Source organism: Gopherus evgoodei, chromosome 1 (genome assembly GCF_007399415.2).
Source record: "Gopherus evgoodei ecotype Sinaloan lineage chromosome 1, rGopEvg1_v1.p, whole genome shotgun sequence".
Taxonomy (NCBI): domain Eukaryota; kingdom Metazoa; phylum Chordata; order Testudines; family Testudinidae; genus Gopherus; species Gopherus evgoodei.
The window spans coordinates 42993813-43015131 of record NC_044322.1 but is presented as its reverse complement, the minus strand read 5'-3'; the positions used below and the strand labels follow the sequence as shown (position 1 = coordinate 43015131).

General features: G+C 44.9%; 1 protein-coding gene across 4 annotated transcripts in view; it reads right to left on the bottom strand.

Annotated features, from left to right (window-relative positions):
• MTUS2 (microtubule associated scaffold protein 2) overlaps positions 1 to 21319 on the bottom strand; it is a 514325-nt gene that overhangs the window by 30835 nt on the left and 462171 nt on the right. For all 4 annotated transcript variants that reach the window (XM_030562772.1, XM_030562780.1, XM_030562789.1 and 1 more), the window contains one exon: positions 17388 to 17454. In XM_030562772.1, coding sequence (XP_030418632.1) covers positions 17388 to 17454 — 67 coding nt within the window. The remainder of the gene's footprint in view (positions 1 to 17387; positions 17455 to 21319) is intronic.

The window sequence follows — 21319 nt, the reverse complement described above, 5'->3', positions numbered from 1 at the left end:
CCTACACAAAAGCTTTATATTGGAATTATAATGAAACCTGTCCTTCAGCAATCTCTTTAATGAAATTGCACAACACATAAGCCTAGGCAACTAAATGACACTTTTTGAACTAGAAGAAAGGAACTCTCAAACACAAACCATAAACCAACATGATAAAAAAGGTAACAAAATCCCTCAAATACAAAGCAATTGCAGAGGTCTGAATAGAAAACCTACTAATTTTGTTAATGGGTGATGTATGCCATGCTGATCTTAAACACAAAAAAGAAGCTTACAAGAAATGGAAGACTGGACAAATGACCAGGGAGGAGTATAAAAATATTGCTCAGGCATGCGGGAGTGAAATCAGGAAGGCCAAATCAAACTTGGAGTTGCAGCTAGCAAGAGATGTTAAGAGTAACAAGAAGGGTTTCTTCAGGTATGTTAACAACAAGAAGAAAGTCAAGGAAAGTGTGGGCCCCTTACTGAATGAGGGAGGCAACCTAGAGACAGAGGATGTGAAAAAACCTAATGGACTCAGTGCTTGTTTTGCCTCTGCCTTCATGAACAAGGTCAGCTCCCAGACTACTGCACTAGGCAGCAGAGCATGGGGAGGAGGTGACTAGTCCTCTGTGGGGAAAGAAGTGGTTCAGGACTATTTAGAAAAGCTGGATGAGCACAAGTCCATGGGGCCGGATGCGCTGCATCCAAGAGTGCTAAAGGAGTTGGCGGATATGATTGCAGAGCCATTGGCCGTTATCTTTGAAGACTCATGGCGATTGGGGGAGGTCCTGGTTGACTGGGAAAAGGCTAATGTAGTGCCCATCTTTAAAAAAGGAAAGAAGGAGGATCCAGGGAACTACAGACCAGTCAGCTTCACCTCAGTCCCTGGAAAAAATCATGAAGCAGGTCCTCAAGGAATCAATTCTGAAGCACTTAGACGAGAGGAAAGTGATCAGGAACAGTCAGCATTGATTCACCAAGGGCAAGTCATGCCTGACTAACCTAATTGCCTTCTATGAGGAGACAACTGGCCCTGTGGATGAGGGGAAAGCAGTGGGCGTGTTATTCCTTGACTTTAGCAAAGCTTTTGATACGGTCTTCCACAGTATTCTTGCTGGCAAGTTAAAGAAGTATGGGCTGGATGAATAGACTATAAGGTGGGTAGAAAACTGGCTAGATTGTCAGGCTCAACGGGTAGTGATCAATGGCTACATGTCTAGTTGGCAGCTGGTATCAAGCAGAGTGCCCCAAGGGTCAGCCTGGGGCTGGTTTTGTTCAATACCTTCATTAATGATCTGGAAGATGGCGTGGGCTGCATTGTCAGTAAGTTTGCAGATGACACTAAACTGGGAGGAGTGGTAGATACACTGGAGGGTAAGGATAGGATACAGAGGGACCTAGACAAATTAGAGGATTGGGCCAAAAGAAATCTGATGAGGTTCAACAAGGACAAGTGCAGAGTCCTGCACTTGGGATGGAAGAATCCCATGCACTGCTACAGACTAGGGACCAAACGGCTAGGCAGCAGTTCTGCAGAAAAGGACCTAGGGATTACAGTGGACAAGAAGCTGGATATGAGTCAACAGTGTGCCCTTGTTGCCAAGAAGGCTAACGGCATTTTGGGCTGTATAAGTAGGGGCATTGCCAGCAGATCAAGGGACGTGATCATTCCCCTCCATTTGACGTTGGTGAGACCTCATCTGAGTACTGTGTCCAGTTTTGGGCCCCACACTACAAGAATAATGTGGAAAAATTGGAAAGAGTCCAGCAGAGGGCAACAAAAATGATTAGGGGGCTGGAGCACATGACTTATGAGGAGAAGCTGAGGGAACTGGGATTGTTTAGTCTGCAGAAGAGAAGAATGAGGGGGGATTTGATAGCTGCTTTCAACTACCTGAAAGGGGGTTCCAAAGAGGATGGATCTAGACTGTTCTCAGTGGTAGCAGATGACAGAACAAGGAGTAATGGTCTCAAGTTGCAGTGGGGGAGGTTTAGGTTGGATATTAGGAAAAACGTTTTCACCAGGAGGGTGGTGAAACACTGGAATGGGTTACCTAGGGAGGTGGTGGAATCTCTTTTCTTGGAGGTTTTTAAGTTAGGCTTGACAAAGCCCTGTCTGGGATGATTTAGTTGGGGATTGGTCCTGCTTTGAGCAGGGGTTTGGAATAGATGACATCCTGAGGTCCCTTCCAACCCTGATATTCTATGATTCTATGGATCACTTGATGATTACCTGTTCTGTTCATTCCCTCTGGGGCACCTGGCATTGGCCACTGTCGGAAGTCAGGGTACTGGGCTATATGGACCTTTGGTCTGACCTAGTATGGCCGTTCTTATGATAATGGATCTTGCTATCAGCTAGTGAGTCACTGGTATTGTGACACTGAGCTTTTGCTTTTCTTAACATAAAGAAATTGCAACACAAATGCAGTAGCAATGTGAAATAAATGCCTGAAACCCCAGAGCTTCAGTGTCACGGTGAGAGATGGCAAATTAAAAAATATAATGTTCCTCAGATGGAGCAAGTCAGTGGTGCTACAGTGATTTACACAAGCTGAGAATGTGACCTTTTAGATTAGATACCTACAGATATAGATTAGGTGAGATAGGCAGACAGATTAAATACAACAGATAACATGAGAATTTTAATTTATGAGCTCTATTCTGCCCTTTAAAAGATCCACACCCATAACTTCAAAATATTGTTGGATCTTTGTGTGAAGTAGGAGCAATAGAACTGAGATCAAAATTATGCTCTTTGATTTTTCTAGATCTTTTCTTGGGCATATAGCATTATCAGATCAAAACCCCTTTTAAATAAGGTCCTTATTGAATATGTGTAACCCTACATACGGCAGCACATTTCTGCATTTTCCTTGTTGTCACATCTTGGCTTTTCAGGCAATGAAAAAGGATTCCTAGTTAACATTAAGTGGAAATAATTTGGACCAGCATTATTTGAAGTTCACCAGGGACTGATCTCACACTTATTACACCTCTACCCCAATATAACGTGACCCGAAATAACACGAATTCAGATATAATCCAGTAAAGCAACACTCCGGGCAGGTGGGACTGCACGCTCTGGCAGACCAAAGCAAGTTCAACATAATGTGGTTTCACCTATAACGCGGTAAGATTTTTTTTTGGCTCCTGAGGGACAGTGTTATATTGGGGTAGAGATGTATTTTAAAAGAACCATCTGTGATTTGAGCTTGGGGCATATTATGAAGAAGAAAGTGCAGAGGACACAAGCAGTCCTCCTCTTCATTCTCTTGTACCTTTCTGTAGGCTCCAGACACAATCCTGCTGTTCAGATACAAAACTACTGTGGAATACAGGCATTTCTCTCCGTTACTACTCCTGCAGGTGCTAACTAACCTAGAGAGGTAGCTCCAGGGCCGACGAGAAGGGGAGGAAGCCAATACAAATTATCAGGGCCCCCGGAGGTCTGGAAGGGGGCCTGAGGCCTGGCTTCATCGGCCCTGTTTAGCCAGTCCACCCTTGCTAGGGGGCCCGAAAAAATTTTTTCACCGGGGCCCGAACCCACTCTTGACAGCCCTGGGTAGCTCAGAGGGTAGGGTGGGACCATCTCTCTTATTTCGTTCCCACTGGTTACCAGAGCTTTCTGGGCATGGAAAGGAGCATCCACGTGGCACCCACTGAAGGGGTGGCAGAGCTGCTACTGTATCATGTGCTCTCTGGGAGTCTCCAGGAAGAATTCTGTCTGAGAATTATTCCCGGGGGCTCCTGGTGCAGCCTGGGTCCTGGCATGAAACTCACAATGGGGCCTTACATATATTTAATGAAAAGAAGATAATAACCAGTGATTTACGGCCAGAATGACCTTGCTCATGGGTTGGTCTGTTAAGCCATATTTAACAGTCAGTTCTTCACTATGAAAATGAATGCCCTAGCCCCCACTTTTGGAACCAGACATGGGCTTTATTTTATAATACAAAGCTTCAGAAGAGAGTACAAAGCACAATGCATATGGTGCAACGGTACAAGGCCAATGTCAGGATGAAGGCTGTGTTCATTGGTAACAAACAGCCAATCCATATGTGCCCAAACTAATGCAAAAATTCAGAAACTTAGCAGCTCCTGGAAATTGCAACAGTCACTAACATGGTAACAAAACAACATCTACATTTCATCAAAAGGATTTCAGGTTGGATTTTTCCCCTGTGGATATTTCACTTGTACTTTCCAGGCTGGAAGGGACTTTGATATGAAATGACATTTACTAGGATGACAACTTGCTCCAGGTTAAATCACAGAGTTGACATCATTGCTCCACAGCTTTCCTAGCACCAAGCTGATGTTATTTCCCTTGGTGAATGACCTATAGACTATTGTGTGCAACAGACAATCAAAATGTATCTCAGGCCCAGTTCACAATGCAAGGAAAAGCTAAATGTCACCAATGGAATGTCACTCCTGCGTCTCTCGCATAAAACTTAACTGAGTAATGTATTTTTATATTTAGCCTTTCTGTTCAAGGGGACTGTGAAACCGAGGGCTGATGCCAGTGTAACCACCCATATAGCTGACCTGTTTGCAGTGCTGTTGTAGCTGGGTTGGTTGGGAGATATGGTGTTTTTATCACCCAAATACTCTGAGAGAATCTGCTTCAATATGAATAAAAAAAACCCCAAAACCAAAAATCTCCGATCGTACACCCCTAGTTATCACCTACAATATCACACTGGAACCTATATAGGGTATCATTAAACAATTACAATCCATACTCGATGGGGACCCCGTCCTGAAAGAAGTCTTTCCTAACCCCCCTCTTTTGGCCTTTAAACAATGTCCTCAACCTCTCCAAGCACATCATCAGAAGCAAGCTCCTCATAGGCCAACTCAAAGCAGCACCAGCCCCTGACAGAACAACAGATGCAAAACCTGCAGTCACATCCCCACTGTTATGATGATCAACCCCCACCCCCTACCCAACACTTTCCAAATCCATTGGTCGGGTTGCCAGACCTCCAGGATTGTCCTGGAGGCTCCAGAAATTAAAGATTAATCTTTCATTAAAGATTATATCATGTGATGAAACTCCATGAATATGTGCAACCAAAATTGGCAACCCTATCCATGGATTCTGCAGATGTCTATCACAACATGCGGTATATCTTATCCAGTGAATTAAATAAATAAAAACTATGTGGGTGAAACCAGACAATCACTATGTTCTCACGTGAATTCACACAGGAAAATGATAAAAGACAAAAACACCCTATTATCCAAGGGCAAACAGTTATCACAAAACTATCACTCTATATCTGACCTCTCAGTCCCCACCCTCAAAGAAAATGTGTGCAACACTTCAAAAGAGGAGCCTGGGAGCTTAAATTCATAACTTTGCTAGACACTAAAAATCCTGTTTTTAAAAAAGACCCTGGATTTATGGCTTATTACAACAATCTGCAACCCACTAACCCCCCACAATTTTTTGTCATATGATTCCAATGATGCTAACTGGCCATTTCACCTTCAATGGTCTCTTACAATATCTGTTAACTATTTATGCTAAACAATCTGTTTCACCTTGTGTTTAGCTGTGAGTTCTGAGTACCTTTCCCAGACCTGAAGAAGAGCTCTGGGTAGCTGCTCAAAAGCTTGTGTCTCTCACCAACAGAAGTTGGTCCAATAAAAGATATATTATGATCTCACCCACCTTGTCTCCCTCACAGTTTGTCTGTTTCTGATCAGAGGACTATCTCTACAGTCATTGTTTAGAGATTATGATCCATATATCTTTATATTACATATGGGCTCTCTTTTCCTTAACCTTATTTCTGACTTAGTGTTGTAGATAAACAGAAAAATCCTGCAGGCCTTATTTCTCAGACTTTGATGGGATTTTTGTGAAAAAGGATTGCACGATTTGTCCCATAGACATCTGTAGCAGTATTATGCACAAGTGTTTTTAAACACCTGTAAATTTGGATGATCTGGATACATCTACTTCAGGATGTATTTCCTGTTTAACTAAATATCTAGCTATTTACATGTTCCTCTCTATATAATACTTTATTTGTTGCAAACTAATGGATTATTTTGATAATTTTTAAACCAGATCTAACACGGTTTGGAATGGCCTCATCTCCCATTGATCTGAAGGGGAATTGAGGGTATTTAACATCTTCCAGGATAAGGCCTTTTTCAGCTTCAATGGCTTCCCAGGAATGACTGAAAAGTGCATATGTTTAACACTTATGAGAATCAGTTTCTAGTGCTGGCACCGACCGTGTGTAATGTGTTAAGAGCACTCGCATTTCTGGCATAATGTGTGGGCAGATCTTGCTTTTATAAGGTAACACAAATTCCTCAGTATTTATAGCACTGGATATCCACGCATCCCCCATGAGTACCAGGACTGAAAATGTACTTTCCTGTTTCACTCTAATGGCAGATTTAAGAGTCTTATAACTGCTGATACTTTAGCAGTAAGGGTTACATTTGCCAAGTAAGGTTTCTTTGAAACCAAGATGTTAAGTGCTCTGAAATTAGGATTAAGTTTTGTTATTTTACTCCATTGATTATACAAGGCCTATCACCAACTCCCACTGAAGAAAATGGCAGCTGTGTCACTCAGACCCTCACATGATCGAGCCCTATAGCAGTAATCTTGAGCTATAACATAAGCTATAACATGAGACATAAAATGTTTTTACTCCACAAAATGATCCCAATCAAACCTGTCTAGTCTGGGCTTGGTACGTTGGTTTATTCAGATGTTTATATGTCTGAAAGCCTTAAATTATTATTATTATTATTATTATTATTATTATTATTATTATTATGGGAAATCATGAACTGCTGACAAATGTACAAACTGATTAACCAGCCTGTACTTCATTATTTTAAGTGACTGGGAGATATTCCTTTTTATTCAGACAGAAAGCTTTGTATTCAGAATATCCAAGAGTTAGGTATGCATTGTATGTTTTCCCCAAATCCCTGCCATGGAGCTTTTACCTACCATTCTAGCCTATGATGGGCTATAGCCTATGATGATTCATTCTTTTGTTTGCTTAAATGTTGGCAATAAAAAAACCAGACAAATATGAGAACAAAATAACCTTCTGTGACACAGAAATGCCCAGGCCTGCCCAGGTGGGCATATTACACCTGTGTCTGACTAGCTTCTCTTCTCAATATTTCACTGAAGAGAGTTGTGTGCAGTCTCTGCTGAAAGCTAAGAACTCGCTAATTGTCATGGTTATTGCACAATGTTTGTATGGGAAAGAGTTTAAGGGCTTGTCTACATCAGAAAGTTGCAGCGCTGGTGAGGGAGTTACAGCGCTGCAACTTTGAAGGTGTACACATCTGCAGGGCATCACCAGCGCTGCAACTCCCTGTTTGCAGCGCTGGCCGTACTCCCGTTTTGTCTCGGGTGTAGAGGATCCAGCGCTGGTGATCCAGCGCTGGTAATCCAATGTAGACACTTACCAGCGCTTTTCTTGACCTCCGTGGAAGGAGGAAGCCTCTGGTAATCAAGCTGGTCTCCTTTCCCGGTTTGCTCTCTCGTTCCCGGAACCCCCCTTGAAGCCGCCCAACAGCGCTGCAGTGTGGCCACATCTAACACCACTTGCAGCGCTGGTTGCTGTAAGTGTGGCCACTCTGCAGCGCTGGCCCTATACAGCTGTACTAATACAGCTGTAACAACCAGCGCTGCAAAATTTTAGATGTAGACATGGCCTTGAGAAGAAAAATGTAGGATAGTAGGTTTCAAAACTGTTGAAGTGAAACTTGTCACCGGAGGTAAAGCAGGTCTCTGAACTGACTCAATCAACACTGAGAACAATCAGCATCCTCGATTCAGCCCAGCCCTGTGTTCATAGTCTGGGCAAGATGCAGACATCAGTGTTTACAAAGACAAAAGAACCCAGAGACAAGTCTTTGAATAGGGGACCCCTTTGGGCTAAAAGACAATAGTCTGTAACTGTTATAAGAGCATGAGAAAGGGCACAAGGTGTTATCCATTACGGGGAAGACACTGCCAGCGGGGGCGTCTCATGAAAGGTGGATCCCAGCTTTCTGGACTGGGCAAGCACTACAGGGACTGACCATTGGGTCAAGAAAGTAACTAGTTAATAAGTATAGGTTACAGATTGAATTGGATGTTTTTCTTTTACCTGTAACCTTATTGTTTCAAAATCCTTGTATCTGCTTTCGTTTGAATCTTTACTCAAGCTGTGTTAAATACACTTCAATTTGGTTTTACTATAGACGCTTCTAAGTGCTTGGTGCTAAGCCCATATGTAATATAAAGATGCCCTGAACAGTGGTGAAGCCAGTAAATTGGATTGCCCTCCTTCCACAGAGGCAGTGGAATGGTCACACTGCATATGTCCAGAAGACAAGGGACTGGGTCAGGGCCGGTGCAACCATTCAGGTGGACTAGGCGGTTGCCTAGGGCGCCAAGATTTGGGGGTGCCAAAAAGCGGCGCCCCCAAATATTTTTTTAAATGGTTGAGCAGCCGCTGCTGCTGGGACAGAGAGGGAGTCTGAGCTGCCAGCGGCAGCAGCCGCCAGCAGCCCAGGGTGTCCCCTGGGTCAGGGCACCGCTGCGGCAGCCGGCAGCCCAGGGGTTCCCGTGGGTCAGCGCGCCATCACGGCAGCCGGCAGCCCAGGGCCCACCTGGGTCAGGGCACCGCCGGGGCAGCCGGCAGCCCAGGGGTTCCCTGGGTCAGGGCGCCACGGCGGCAGCCGGCAGCCCAGGTAATCCCCTGGGTCAGCGCGCCGCAGTGGCAGTGGGCAGCCCAGAGCCCCCCGGGTCAGGGCACTGCCAGGGCAGCCGGCAGCCCAGGGATTCCCCTGGGTCAGGGCGCCGCCACGGCAGCCGGCAGCCCAGGGTGTCCCCTGGGTCAGTGTGCCGCAGCGGCAGCCGGCAGTCCAGGGCCCCCCCGGGTCAGGGCGCTGCCGTGGCAGCCGGCAGCCCAGAGTGTCCCCTGGGTCAGGGCACCACCGCGGCAGCCAGCAGCCCAGGGGGTCCCCTGGGTCAGCGCGCTGCAGCAGCAGCAGGCAGCCCAGGGCCCCCCTTGGATCAAGGCGCCGCCGAGGCAGCCCAGAGGTTCGGGCTGCCCGCGGCGCGCTGACCCAGGGGAACCCCTGGGCTGCAGGCAGAGGCTCAGAATCCCTCTCCCTCCCAGAGCAGGGGCTCCAGCCTGTGCCATTTTTCTTGTTGCCGGCGGGAGCGCCGGCGGCTGGGTAGAGCTGCGCAGCTCTACTTAGGGCATGTGGCAGGAGCCCTGCAAGGGCAGTGCGACACCAGGGCTTCTTGAGGAAAGCAGGGGCTGTCCCCTGGCTCAGCCTCCACATCAGCTCCAGCGAGGGGCATGGAGAAGAAAAGAGCCTCAGTGGTGGTCTGGTGGAGCAGAGGAAGAAAGCGGACCCTGATGCTCGTTGGGCAAGGTAAGCAAGTGCTGCCCCACAGCTTGGCCTCAGGTGCCTGTGCTCCTGCCCCCTTGGTCCTTAGCTGGTCCCTGATGCTGCTCTCCTTGTGCCTGGAGAGAACAACAGCCTGCAGAGCTGAGCTGCCCAGTGCCCCCAGGCACCCCCCTGACCGCATCCCCCCCACAGCCCTGACACCCAGCTCCGAGCCCAGTCCCTCTGAGCTGGAAACCCCCTGACCCCACCCTCCCCACAGCCTTGACCCCCAGCTCCGAGCCTAGTCCTTCTGAGCTGGAAACCCCCTCACCCTATCCCACCCACACCCTGACCCCCAGCTCCAAGCCCAGTCTCTCTGAGTTGGAAACCCCCTGATCCCATCCTCCCCACAGCCCTGACCCCCAGCTGACAGATAGTGTCCCTAACACAGTTATTGCTCTTCGCATCCTCTTGACTCTCCCAGTTTATGTGGCCAGTGGTGAGCGAAGCTTCTTGAAGCTCAAATTGATAAAAACATACATGCGAACATCAATGTTGCAACAAAGACTTGTTGGGCTATCTACCTTGTCACTAGAACATGACATTGCTCACAGCATTGACTTGGAGGAACTTGCTTCTAAATTTGCTAAACTTAAAGCGCAGAAACATACATTCTAAATTATAGCATGTTACTCTGTGACTGTGTATTGTCTATAATGTATGTGATTTTTTTTGGGGGGGCGCGCAAGATGGAAGTTTCGCCTAGGGCACAAAATATGCTTGCACCGGCCCTGCCCGCTGCTGGCCCCTTGCCAGCCATGGTCCCACCGCTGGTCCCACTCAGTGCCTGCTCCTGGCCTGGGTGAAGGAACCCCAGGCTGACAGTGGGCTGAGACCCAAGCTGGCAGGAGCCGGCGGCTGAAACTCCAGAGCGGGGGTGGATGGAGACACTCAGCCCACAGCCGAAACCCTAGAGCTGGGCAGATTGACCTGCTCAGCCTGCTGTTGCTCTGGGGTTCTGGCTGCTGGCCCCTTGCCAGCTGGGGTCCCCACCGCAGCCCCACTCACCTTGCTTCCAGTTGGAGTTCCAGCACAGGTCATCTGCCAGAGAGGGTCCAGGCCTCCAGCCCTGCTCAGTTCTACCAGCTGCCAGCTCCACTCACCTCAGCTGCCAATCTGGGGTTCCAGCTGCTGATCTCCTGCCAGCTGGTTAACAACTGATCACTCAGGAGCCTGTGTGCAGCTTAAAGTATCCAAATACATGCCAGACATTGGAAAACTCAGCAAGGAAAAGCAAGGGCAAGGATCACACTAAACTAATAAGATCTGCATTTTAATTTAATTTTAAATAAAGCTTCTGAAACATTTTGAAAACCTTGTTTACATATAGCAGTAGTTTGGCTATATGTTATAGACTTATAGTGAGACCTTCTAAAAAATGTTAAAATGTATTACCAGCACACAAAGTCTTAAATTAGAGTGTATACAGGAAGACTCGGCACACCATTGCTGAAAGGTTGCCGACCTCTGGCCCAGATCATTAGCTGTACTGCAGCCATTTTGTGTTGACCTACTGGCACAAAGGGACCCTGTAGACTTCTAGCTGACCATGGGAGGATTACCCCAGTGTAAGGGGAACCTTCCAGTGGCATGGAGCCATTGTTATAGTAAGAGGTCTGGTCTGGTCTGGGTTAAGGGGGTCAGGCCAGGGTACTCCTGTGCCCTATTGATTCTTGGCTTCTATGTTGACCCCTTTTGACCTTTGGCAGCCAGTGCTAGTTAGCTCACTCTTCACACTACTCTATCTCACACAGGGGACAAGATCAGTGCTCTGTCCTAAAGCCACCTTTGTGATGTCCTCTATTCAATGAGGAAAAAGAACGCTCAACTGTAGCTGTTGTGACTGGGAGTAGCAAGAGATGAATTCCTACTTCTTTCATCCCAAGAAACATAGCACAAAGATTGAGTCGAACCACTAGTGATGATAAAGAAGTTGAAGTTAAATCTTTATTCGTTCATCATATGCTATTCCACTCTGTGTTCAAAATTCTCTATTTTGTTCTGATCACATAGCAGCCCTATTGCTGGTCGTGCCTCACTCCACTCAACTGCAGGTGTTTTATAAGACAGGAATCTGTAAAAGCTACGTGGAAGTTGAGTAGAATCCAGAAAGCACTATTGTAGATTTGTAAGAATCAAATCTGTATACTTTTTCAGCTGGCTTAACAAATACTTCTTGTCCTCGTCAGTTAAGGAGTCAATATAAATGCCTTCATTAGTCAACTTCTGGACTGAAGTCTTTGCTTCTTCCAGTACATTTTCAATAGATATCTCTGATAGATCCAAGGGTAGCTTCTATTGCTGGACAAAGATCTACTACTGTTGTAGCAGATGCCTGGATGACATTGTTTAATGACCCAAGTGGTTTCAAAAGTAGACTTACAAGCAGGGCCTGCTCCAGGTTTTTTGCTGCCCCAAGCGGTGGGGGAAAAAAATAATAAAAAGCCGCAATCATAATCTTCTTCAGCGGCAATTTGGAGCCCGGACCTTCCCTCCAAGAGGGACTGAGGGACCTGCCTCTGAATTGCAACCGAAGAGCCCGACATGCTGCCCCTTCCCCTTGGCCGCCCCAAGCACTTGGAGACGGCCCTGCTTACAAGAGAGAGAATGGCAATAGTCTTCTCTGAACTTAGTCACAAAGGTAGTCTACCTGCATCACTACTTAGATCTGTCCTATCTTGGTGGATACTTTCCAAAGCAAGTAATAATGGCTGCAGTAATTTTAAGACAATAGCCAAGAATTGCTCATGAGAAAGCCAGCAGGTTTTCCCAGGTTGGACTAATTTGAACTTCAATCCCAGTGTATCTTCTATTTGTTTCCAAGATGTTCAGTCCTTTTGGATTCTTGCTGAAAAAAAGAGTATAAAAAAGCCATTAAATGTATGATGTTTTAATGTCTTTTGAAGATTCTGCAGCTTGTAGTAGTGCTAGCTGGAGTACATGGCCTCTGCAATGTGTATAGGAGAGATTAGGGTTACACTTTTCTCTGAGCAAAGCTTGTACTCCACTATGTCTTCCAGAGAAGTTTGTAGATCCATCAAATGCACAAGCAGCCTTTTGTTTGGGGTTCAATTTACAAGCATTTAACTCTTCTAAGATGTCACAGATGCAGCTGATGTGTCTTCTATAACCTGAACATCTAAACTGCATCTACTGGCCTACCACGGACATCAAGAGAACATACACAATGACTTAATACTCGATGCCTATTTGCTTTGGTGCATTCATCAGCCACGTATGCACATATTTTGAATATGGTGAGAGAGTTGTTCACTTTTTCAACTGCTGAGTCTTTCACTGTTACACCACATGCTTCTAGAGAGTCAGCTGAGTTTTTTCAGAAAGATAGCGAGCGTTTTCCAGTCTTGTTCGAAACCAGTGTCCAACTTCAGGATTAACAAGTGACAATGCACTGAACATTGGCATTCAGTTTGTAGTGTGTGGTGTCTCTTGCTTAAATAAAAAGTCTGATGCAACAGTCATGTTGGTTCACATAAACTGAGTCGTGTCTCCAGCATTCTTAACAGCCTCATTAAGTTCTTCTAAAATTGGCTTTGACAGTAACTGGCTTATAAGGTTTTCTGCATGATGATGCAGTTCAGAGGCATGGTGTTTTGCAGCCTTTTCATATAGCTTGCCAGTATTGGCTTAGCTGATCAGTATGGCAAACCAAGCTCCTCCACTTTTACTGTATAAATCCATGATATGCCCACATCTTGAATACTGCATGCAGTTCTGGTCACCCCATTTCAAAAAAGATATATTGGAAAAGGTTCAGAGAAGGGCAACAAAAATGATTAGGGGCACGGAACAGATTCCATATGAGGAAAGATTAAAAAGACTGGGACTTTTCAGCTTTGAAAAGAGATGACTAAGAGGGGATATGATAGAGGCTTATAAAATCTTGACTAGTGTGAAGAAAATGAATAAGGAAGTGTTATTTACCCCTTCACTTAACACAAGAACCAAGAGTCACCCAATGAAATTAATGGGCAGCAAGTTTAAAACAAACAAAAGGAAGTATTTCTTCATACAATGCACAGTTACCCATTGAACTTTTTGCCAGGGATGTTGTGAAGGCCTAAATTATAAGAGGGTTCAAAAAAGAACTAGATAAGTTCATGGAGGACAGGTCCATCAATGGCTATTAGCCAGGATGGGCAGGAATGCAACACCATGCTCTGAGTGTTCCTAGCCTCTGTTCGCTAGAAGCTGTGAGTGGATGACAGGGGATGGATCACTTGGTGATTTCCTGTTCTATTCATTCCCTCTGAAGCACCTGGAATAGTCACTGTCAGAAGACTGGATACTGGGATAGATGGACCATTGGTCTGACCCAATATACCATTCTTACATAAAAAATAATTATAATAATCAAAAAGTTTAGTACAGAAACTCCCCAAGATAATGACCTCTTGAGATAGTGACTATGTGAGATAATGACCTTGGCAAATAATGCATTTTAAAAGTCTTGGCCTACTAGGAAATATATATTTATATGATTTCCCTGTCACAAATCTAGCATTCTGGAGCAAGGTCACTAAAACATAGTCCAATGCTTGGCTGCTGTTGTTTGTCATGTCACCTGCCACTGTGATCTCTGCGAGTCAGTCTCTTGAGGTTCCACCCAGCTCTCAGTGATTTCAGCTCTCAGTGGGGGAACCTCGCTGATAGTGCAGGCTGAGCTATCTCTTCCACAGAAAATGCTGTCCTGCAGCAGGTCTAAGCACTTAGATCACATTATCAGGGATTTCAGCTCTTGCAGTCACTTAAGAAACCAAAAGACTTTCTATGAAGCATAATCAGCTCTGTCTCCAAACAGGAGAGAGAGACAGGTCAAATAGTGCCTCTGACTCTTAGGCAGAGCCCACTCCACCAAGCAAAACACCTGTGCTGCATCCTCTTTCTTTTTTAATAGAGATATACCCATCTCCTAGAACTGGAAAGGGACCTTGAAAGGTCATCAAGTCCAGCCCCCTGCCTTCACTAGCAGGACCAAGTACTGATCTTGCCACAGATCCCTAAGTGGCCCCCTCAAGGACTGAACTCACAACTCTGGGTTTAACAAGCCAATGCTCAAACCACTGAGCTATCCCTCCCCACTCTCCTTCTTCACTAGGATATGACATCCAAACCTCCTGCTTAGGGAGTGCAATTCAGTTGAGGGTGAGCAGTGCTTAATTTGTAATGAGAGAGGTGCTGAGGCTCAAGAAAGTTTGTTACTTTCATGACTGATGCGGTAAGCCCAGAGGTCCCAGGGCTATGAACTGCCAAGCCTAGAGGTGCTGGAGCTCAGCCCTGGCACAAATCAAGCACTGAGGGAAACTCCTCTCGTTCAGTCAGGCTAAGTACACTTCTGCTGCCCTTTACTCATACAATAAGGATAACAACATTTCATGACCCCCAAAATTTATTACTTCAGTGACTTGTAACCCAACACCAGTCAAAATTGATCAGTTGGGCGGCAAAGCTCTGCCTGCTGGATACCTAGGCAGAGTCCGTGTATTCATGTAAATACAGTCTGGTCCTGAAGCCTTTCCCCCATCCCCTGGCTCCTCACTAGCTGTCAGGGCAGAGCTCATTCAGACCTGGCTTACAAATCATAATTTTAAATGATAAAGTAGGCCAACATTGTCGAAACAAAAGTGCTGACACTGTCATAAATAATAGCTGTCTGAGGAAGCTAGTCTTTGTTCATACTTTTCAAACCCATTCTTCTTTCTCAGGCACAAGTGTTTTCTCATATACTGTCTATGCTTTTAATGTTTGAATTTCAATTCAAATTTCCAACCAACAACTAAATTGGCAACACTGCATGAAACTGGGGGAGGGAGAGGCAGGGTGTTGGGGAAATTCAGGGGGGATGTAGGGTCTAGGGAAATCCCTGCACCCAGCTATTGCTGAGCCTAGGAGCAGAGACCATTTCAGGTGCATTTTATTTCCTTAGACAAGCACCTAAAAGAGCTGCCCTTATTCTTCGGATGGGACTGGATCCTGCACAGCGAAGATGTCTATTGTTGTGTATATAAATATCAGGTAAATAGTGATGAGTAGGGCAGGAAGCAAAGAGGAACGTGATTCTGCATTATTGAGAGTGCTGCAGTGTGACCTCTAAACTGTGTATAGTGGTTTACACCTTTGGCTCCCAGTAAGACTGGTGTAAATCTGGAAGGATCTCTATTGACGTCAGTGGATTTACACTGGCATAAAGCTGGAGTAACTGGGAGTAGAATCTGGCCCCTTCTTTGTGTCTACACATAGCCTCCACTCACAAATGCACTGGAGTGCAACAACCTTGTGTTCCCTACAGTGCGCTCTTCAGACTCAGAGACAGGCAGGATCAAAGCCAGACTGGTAGTGATGCACAGAATTTGAAAACAGGGAATAGGTCTTTGAGTCAGAGCAGAGCCCTTCAAATGTTCCCTCCCTGCCTCAAAAGCAAAAGCACTGTGGCAATTCCTTTGGGAGGGGTAGGGGAGAACACAGCAGAGATGAAAACAAAGATAAAAGTGATATTGCAAATGTGATCTCGGCCCCGCTGGACCATTCTGTGGGGATGGAGCAGCGAAGCACTATCACAATCTGAAAATTCCTACATCGACAGCGGGCCTGGGTAATGCAAATCCCTTTGAGGGGCACAGCAGGGAGCCCAAGTTATTGAGCTCTAGCACCAGTGTCAGGGACAGGTAGTGTAAGGGTTTTAAAAATGGAAGAAGACAAATAAAGTTAAGCCCGAAGTAAGGTCTCGGCACTGAGTGGGTGTCTCACACCTGCTCTGACACTCCAGAGTGTGGGTTAAAAAGGAATCGGGTGTGGGGGGACACAGAATGGCAGGGTCTGGAGAGACATGGCTTAGTCGCAAGCCTATCAAGCTAATAATCACACTTCATATTAAGGCTCCGTTTATATAGGGGTACTAAATGGTCACTATATGTTATAAGCATGTTGGAGTATGGGTTATCGATGATGATAAGCCATTGTTATAAGGAATCAGTTACCCTATCGGACTCAATAACAATTTATATAAAACACCTATTGGTCATTTATTAACCCTTTATGAACCATTTAAAAATGGAACCTTCATATCAAATGCAACCAAGATAATGAGGCTCTTAGCTCCCTGCTCCCCTCTTTGGCCTTAGTCTTGCCATTAGGCAGGAGTAGTGTGGAAGCTGTACAGCCATGTTTTCACTGACACATGTTCAGCACTCCCTGCCCTCCCACCCCACCCCGTTAATTGCTTTTTGCTCTATGGCAAGCATAACACGCCCCATCTATGCTGGGAAGATTCAGGTACAAAGAATTCAGACTGATGTCTGGGCCCTGAGTAGGGCCCGTTTTCCTCTCCCTAGAGATGCAATCAATGGTCTAACAGTCACTGCCTTTCTGATCAGTTTTCAGAACAGAACAAAAAGGGGAAATGTGCTCACACAGATAGAGTAAATAGGATGAATAGCACCAGTTGAGTTAGTCCCTGCCTTTCCAGGCATGGAGAGATTATAACCAATTTACTAAGGGTTAGTTTTTGTAGAACACTGATTTTGGGTTTTGATCTTGATGCTCTTCTGTTTGTAACCAGAGTGCAGTACGTGTAAACTCACACAACCAAAGTAATGAATTCCTAGCTAAACGTGCACTGCCACATCTGAAGGCTTTCTGAGTCGGGTGGCATGTTCAGATGCTGTTAGAACAGAGGATACAGATTTATAGATCACCGTCTGCGAATAGTAAAGATAATGCATGATTAGCTCCACTGTGTATGGTTATGAACCTGTCTTCACCACAACAATCAGGTCAAATTATTGTTCCCTGCAAGGCCACAAAAATTCACCACTGGGCTTAGTAAGATGCTTTATTACAACTCTGCAGGTTTCCTTGTACCACTCGACAAGGAATAACTGCTTTTGTTATAAGTGAGAACGGACATTTTTCACATTGTTAGTATCTGAAGCCCTACTTACCAACTTCATCCCTGATGTTTGCAAGCTCGACTGACAGCTCCTTTTCTTTCACAAGGGCACGTTCATTCTGTTAAAATAAATAAATAAAAGCATATGTATAGTCCCTCGATTTATCCCAGCTAAGCACTCTCACATGTTTATTTACTAAGCCAGATTAGGTAAATTCTTCAGATCTAGTTTTGTAATTATTATGAACTAATTCTCTTTTAAAACCAACTGTGGATGCCAGTATTGACACAATCATGTTTCACAGGAGACTAAGGAATACAATATTATATTTACACGCACCTCTGTATTTGCAAGTCAGTGTTGGTGCATGTCTGGGTTCCAGTTTGTGTGGACAGCACATATAAAATGGTATTAATGATATTAACATACACAAACATGTTTGTGTCCCTGAATATAGCAATACAGCTAGAGCTAGATAGAGCAATATACACATGCACAAAAATCTGATTGTGTATATTAATATATAGCATTCTGTACATAGTATGCATACAATACACTTGCAAATACCAGTAATAACCTGACTTTCAATTCTATATTTCCAGCTTTATGTATGGACATGGTACATTTTAATTAGAGTAGAAGAAAAAAGACCGCCTCAAAAAAGGAACCCTTGAATTATTTTAACATATAATAAAGAATTCAGACAGACATTTAGCCAGAAGAATATAAAACATATTTATACTGGTAATACTAAGATGTCTCTACTAAAGAGTAAGGATTTTGGTAGCACAGGAGAGTAATTTAGTACAAGTGATCCCAGAGTAACAGCATGCACGTAAAGCCACTTTTAAATTGGAATGTATCCTGTGATACATTAGGGATGAAACAAAGGAACATATCTTACTGGGAATGTCACCAATAACTAGGAAAACTAAATCAAGCTACTATAAATATGCTCCCAGTAAGGAAAGAACCAGAGTCTTTAAAAGGCACTACAGAAAAAAATCATATTCAAGGCAACATGCAAGGCAGCAGTAAATTCAGTGGAAAGCAATCCCAGCAAGTAAACTGGTCAACAGTATGCAGGAATGAAGGGAATCCTGGCACTTTAAGGACCTGTTCAGCAGCAGGCATTATGAAACATATGGCAGAAAACTGGTGATTCTGCAACCTATTTTTATTTCCCTGCAGTCCAACAGTTAATTTAACAAAACTATGAACAGAAATAAATGATAAAAATGATAAAATTAAGAACTAAAGAAGAACATTTTTATAAAAAGGGCAGAAATACAGTAAAAAAAAAAAAAAGATTAATAGACTCCCCCTCCTGCCCCTGTTGTTTCTTCTTTAGCCAGAAGTGAGTGCATCCCTCTCTGCAACCTTTCTGCGCTCCTGTGTTCTACTTTCACACTGCCTCTGTAATGGACATGTCTCAGCAAAGCCGCTCCCACCCGGTGCTTGTCTCTATGACACAACACCATTTGACTGGTTTTAGGCCATCTTGGATGAACTGTATCAAGCATTTTGAAAGAAAAAAAAAGAAAATATATATTGTTCTAAAATCTAGGCCATATTTTAGAGTAGAAACTAAATGTACACACACAGATCATTTATAGTCTTAGAAAAAAGCTAGAAATAATTTTAAATGAACTATTTTATGGCTGACAGCAGACTGTAGTCGGGGTGATTCTGCAGCCCCCTTTCACTACCACAGAACTGCAGAGCACCACGGTCTCTGGGCCTGATTCCCATTTACACTTAGGTCACTTTTTGCCACTCTGGCAGTGTGGAGGGGCCTCAAAGTGGGAGTGATTTATATTTACACCCACTTAAAGGTCCTTTTTACTTGACTGCAGCAGTGTAAAATGGCCTTAATTTAAATAAATCAGCTGATTTAAACTCTTAGTAAATGTGAAGGCGATGTCACAAAATATCCAACACAAACAATCAACAAGAATTAGAAGTTCCATTTTATCAGAATATATTATATATCTGTTGTCAAATATGTTCCAACCATTAGCTGGTGAGTGTGATACCGTCACCACACCCACCTGTCTATCCACCGCTGCCAGGCTGTCTGTTACCACCCACTTTGGCTTCCAACCAGTGCTTTCACACACCAACTGGTGGATGGTCCAAGCCAACCTTCCTCCTCCTCTTCTAGTTAGTTCCTCAGTTTTTGGGTTGCGAACCAGCAGCAGGTAAGCAGGTGGCACTGGGCGTGCTACGCTGGGGATTTCTGGCAGCAGGAAGACCAAGCGAGTTGAGATTTGTGACCTGCTCTGCCTATGTCCTGCACCAGACTTAGACTGTGTGGTACTTTACAAAAAATAATGTTCTAAACACTATGTGAATGAAATGACAATATTTACTGGCTAAGCTTCTACAGCTGTTAAGGTCAGTTTCCGCCATAGGGCAGTGTTTTCAAACTGGGGTCCATGGACCCAGGGGGGTCCCCAAGGCTACTCCAGGGCGTCCGCATGCCCAGCTGACAAACTCCTCCCCCTCCCTCAACTCCTCCCTCCTGCCTCCCAGCATTCTCGGGAACAAGGTTCCTACATGCCCTGGCTCCACGATGCTCCTGGAAGCAGCCTGCACGCCCCTGCAGCCCCTAGGCAGGGAGGGGATAGTTTTATTTACCACTATACCACTGTTGTTTACTACAGTAAATAGTAAACCCATCAGCATTATTACATAATATTTGTTTTGCAGTAATGCCTAAAGGCCTCAGTCAGGACTGGAGACCCCACTACACTAGGCAGCGTGCAAAATTTAGTTGAATAAAACATGCAAAGAGGTGAACTGAACTGGCTGAGAAATGTATGGGTATGTTCAACGCTCCTCTGCTTCCGCCAAGCGCTCTCTGTTGGTGACTGTATATGGCAATCATGAGAGCTGTTTCCCAAAGCAGCAGCCCTGAACAGGATTCCCTTTATGCAGAACATCCAGGGGCTGCTCTATGTTTTTTGCCGTCCCAAGCACAGCAATCAGGAGGCCTTCAGTGGCTTCAGTCCGCCGGGTACGCGGATTCGGCGGTGTTTCTGCGGGTGATCTGATGGTCCTGCACCTTCGGCTACCTGCCGCTGAATTACCACCAAAGCCGCAGGACAGGCATGCCACTGAAGGCTGCTGTCACCTTCACGGCGACCAGCATGCTGACCCCCATGGCTTGCCGCCCCAGGCATGCGCTTGCTGCGCTGGTGCCTGGAGCCGCCCCTGAGAACATCACAGCATTAGCCAATACTAGTTGACTAACACAGTGGAGTCATTTTAAGAAGCATTTTAGAGGTGATACAGTCAATAGAGATGTAAAAGAATTGGCGGGAAGGAAGGGGCTGCAGGCAGAGTGCAAGGGAGTACATTGGATATTTTATTGCCAGGTACGTTCCTGCAGCTGGGCAGCTCGTCTCACCAGCTCCGACCTTTTCAAACAAAATCTATTTAATACAAGGAAGCACTACATAAACCAATGTCATACACATACATATATATTGAAGTCAGACAGACACTTGTTATTATTCTACTTAAATGACGACACTGAAAAACTAGGAAATAATTATCACATCTTTGCAAAAAAAGAGAGACCGTTAAAAATGGAACCTCAGTAAATTTCTGCCAAGTTATTTATCTCATAGTTAGAGTAAAAAAAAAAAATTAAAAAATCCCATGATGAAACCCAGTATGAATGAATGTATAAGCTCTCTTCATAGGATCATTTTATGTTAACTTGTAACTTGAAGTGGTGAATGAGTTCACATACCTGGGATCCCCTATCGCAGTCAACTTTTCACTTGAAACAGAACTCAACGTTCGCAATGGAAAAGTCGCCACAACAATGTCTACACCAGTGGTTCTCAAACTAGGGCCGCCGCTTGTTCAGGGAAAGCCCCTGGCAGGCTGAGCCGGTTTGTTTACCTGCTGCGTCAGCAGGTTCAGCCGATCGCAGCTCCCAGTGGCCATGGTTTGCCACTCTAGGCCAATGG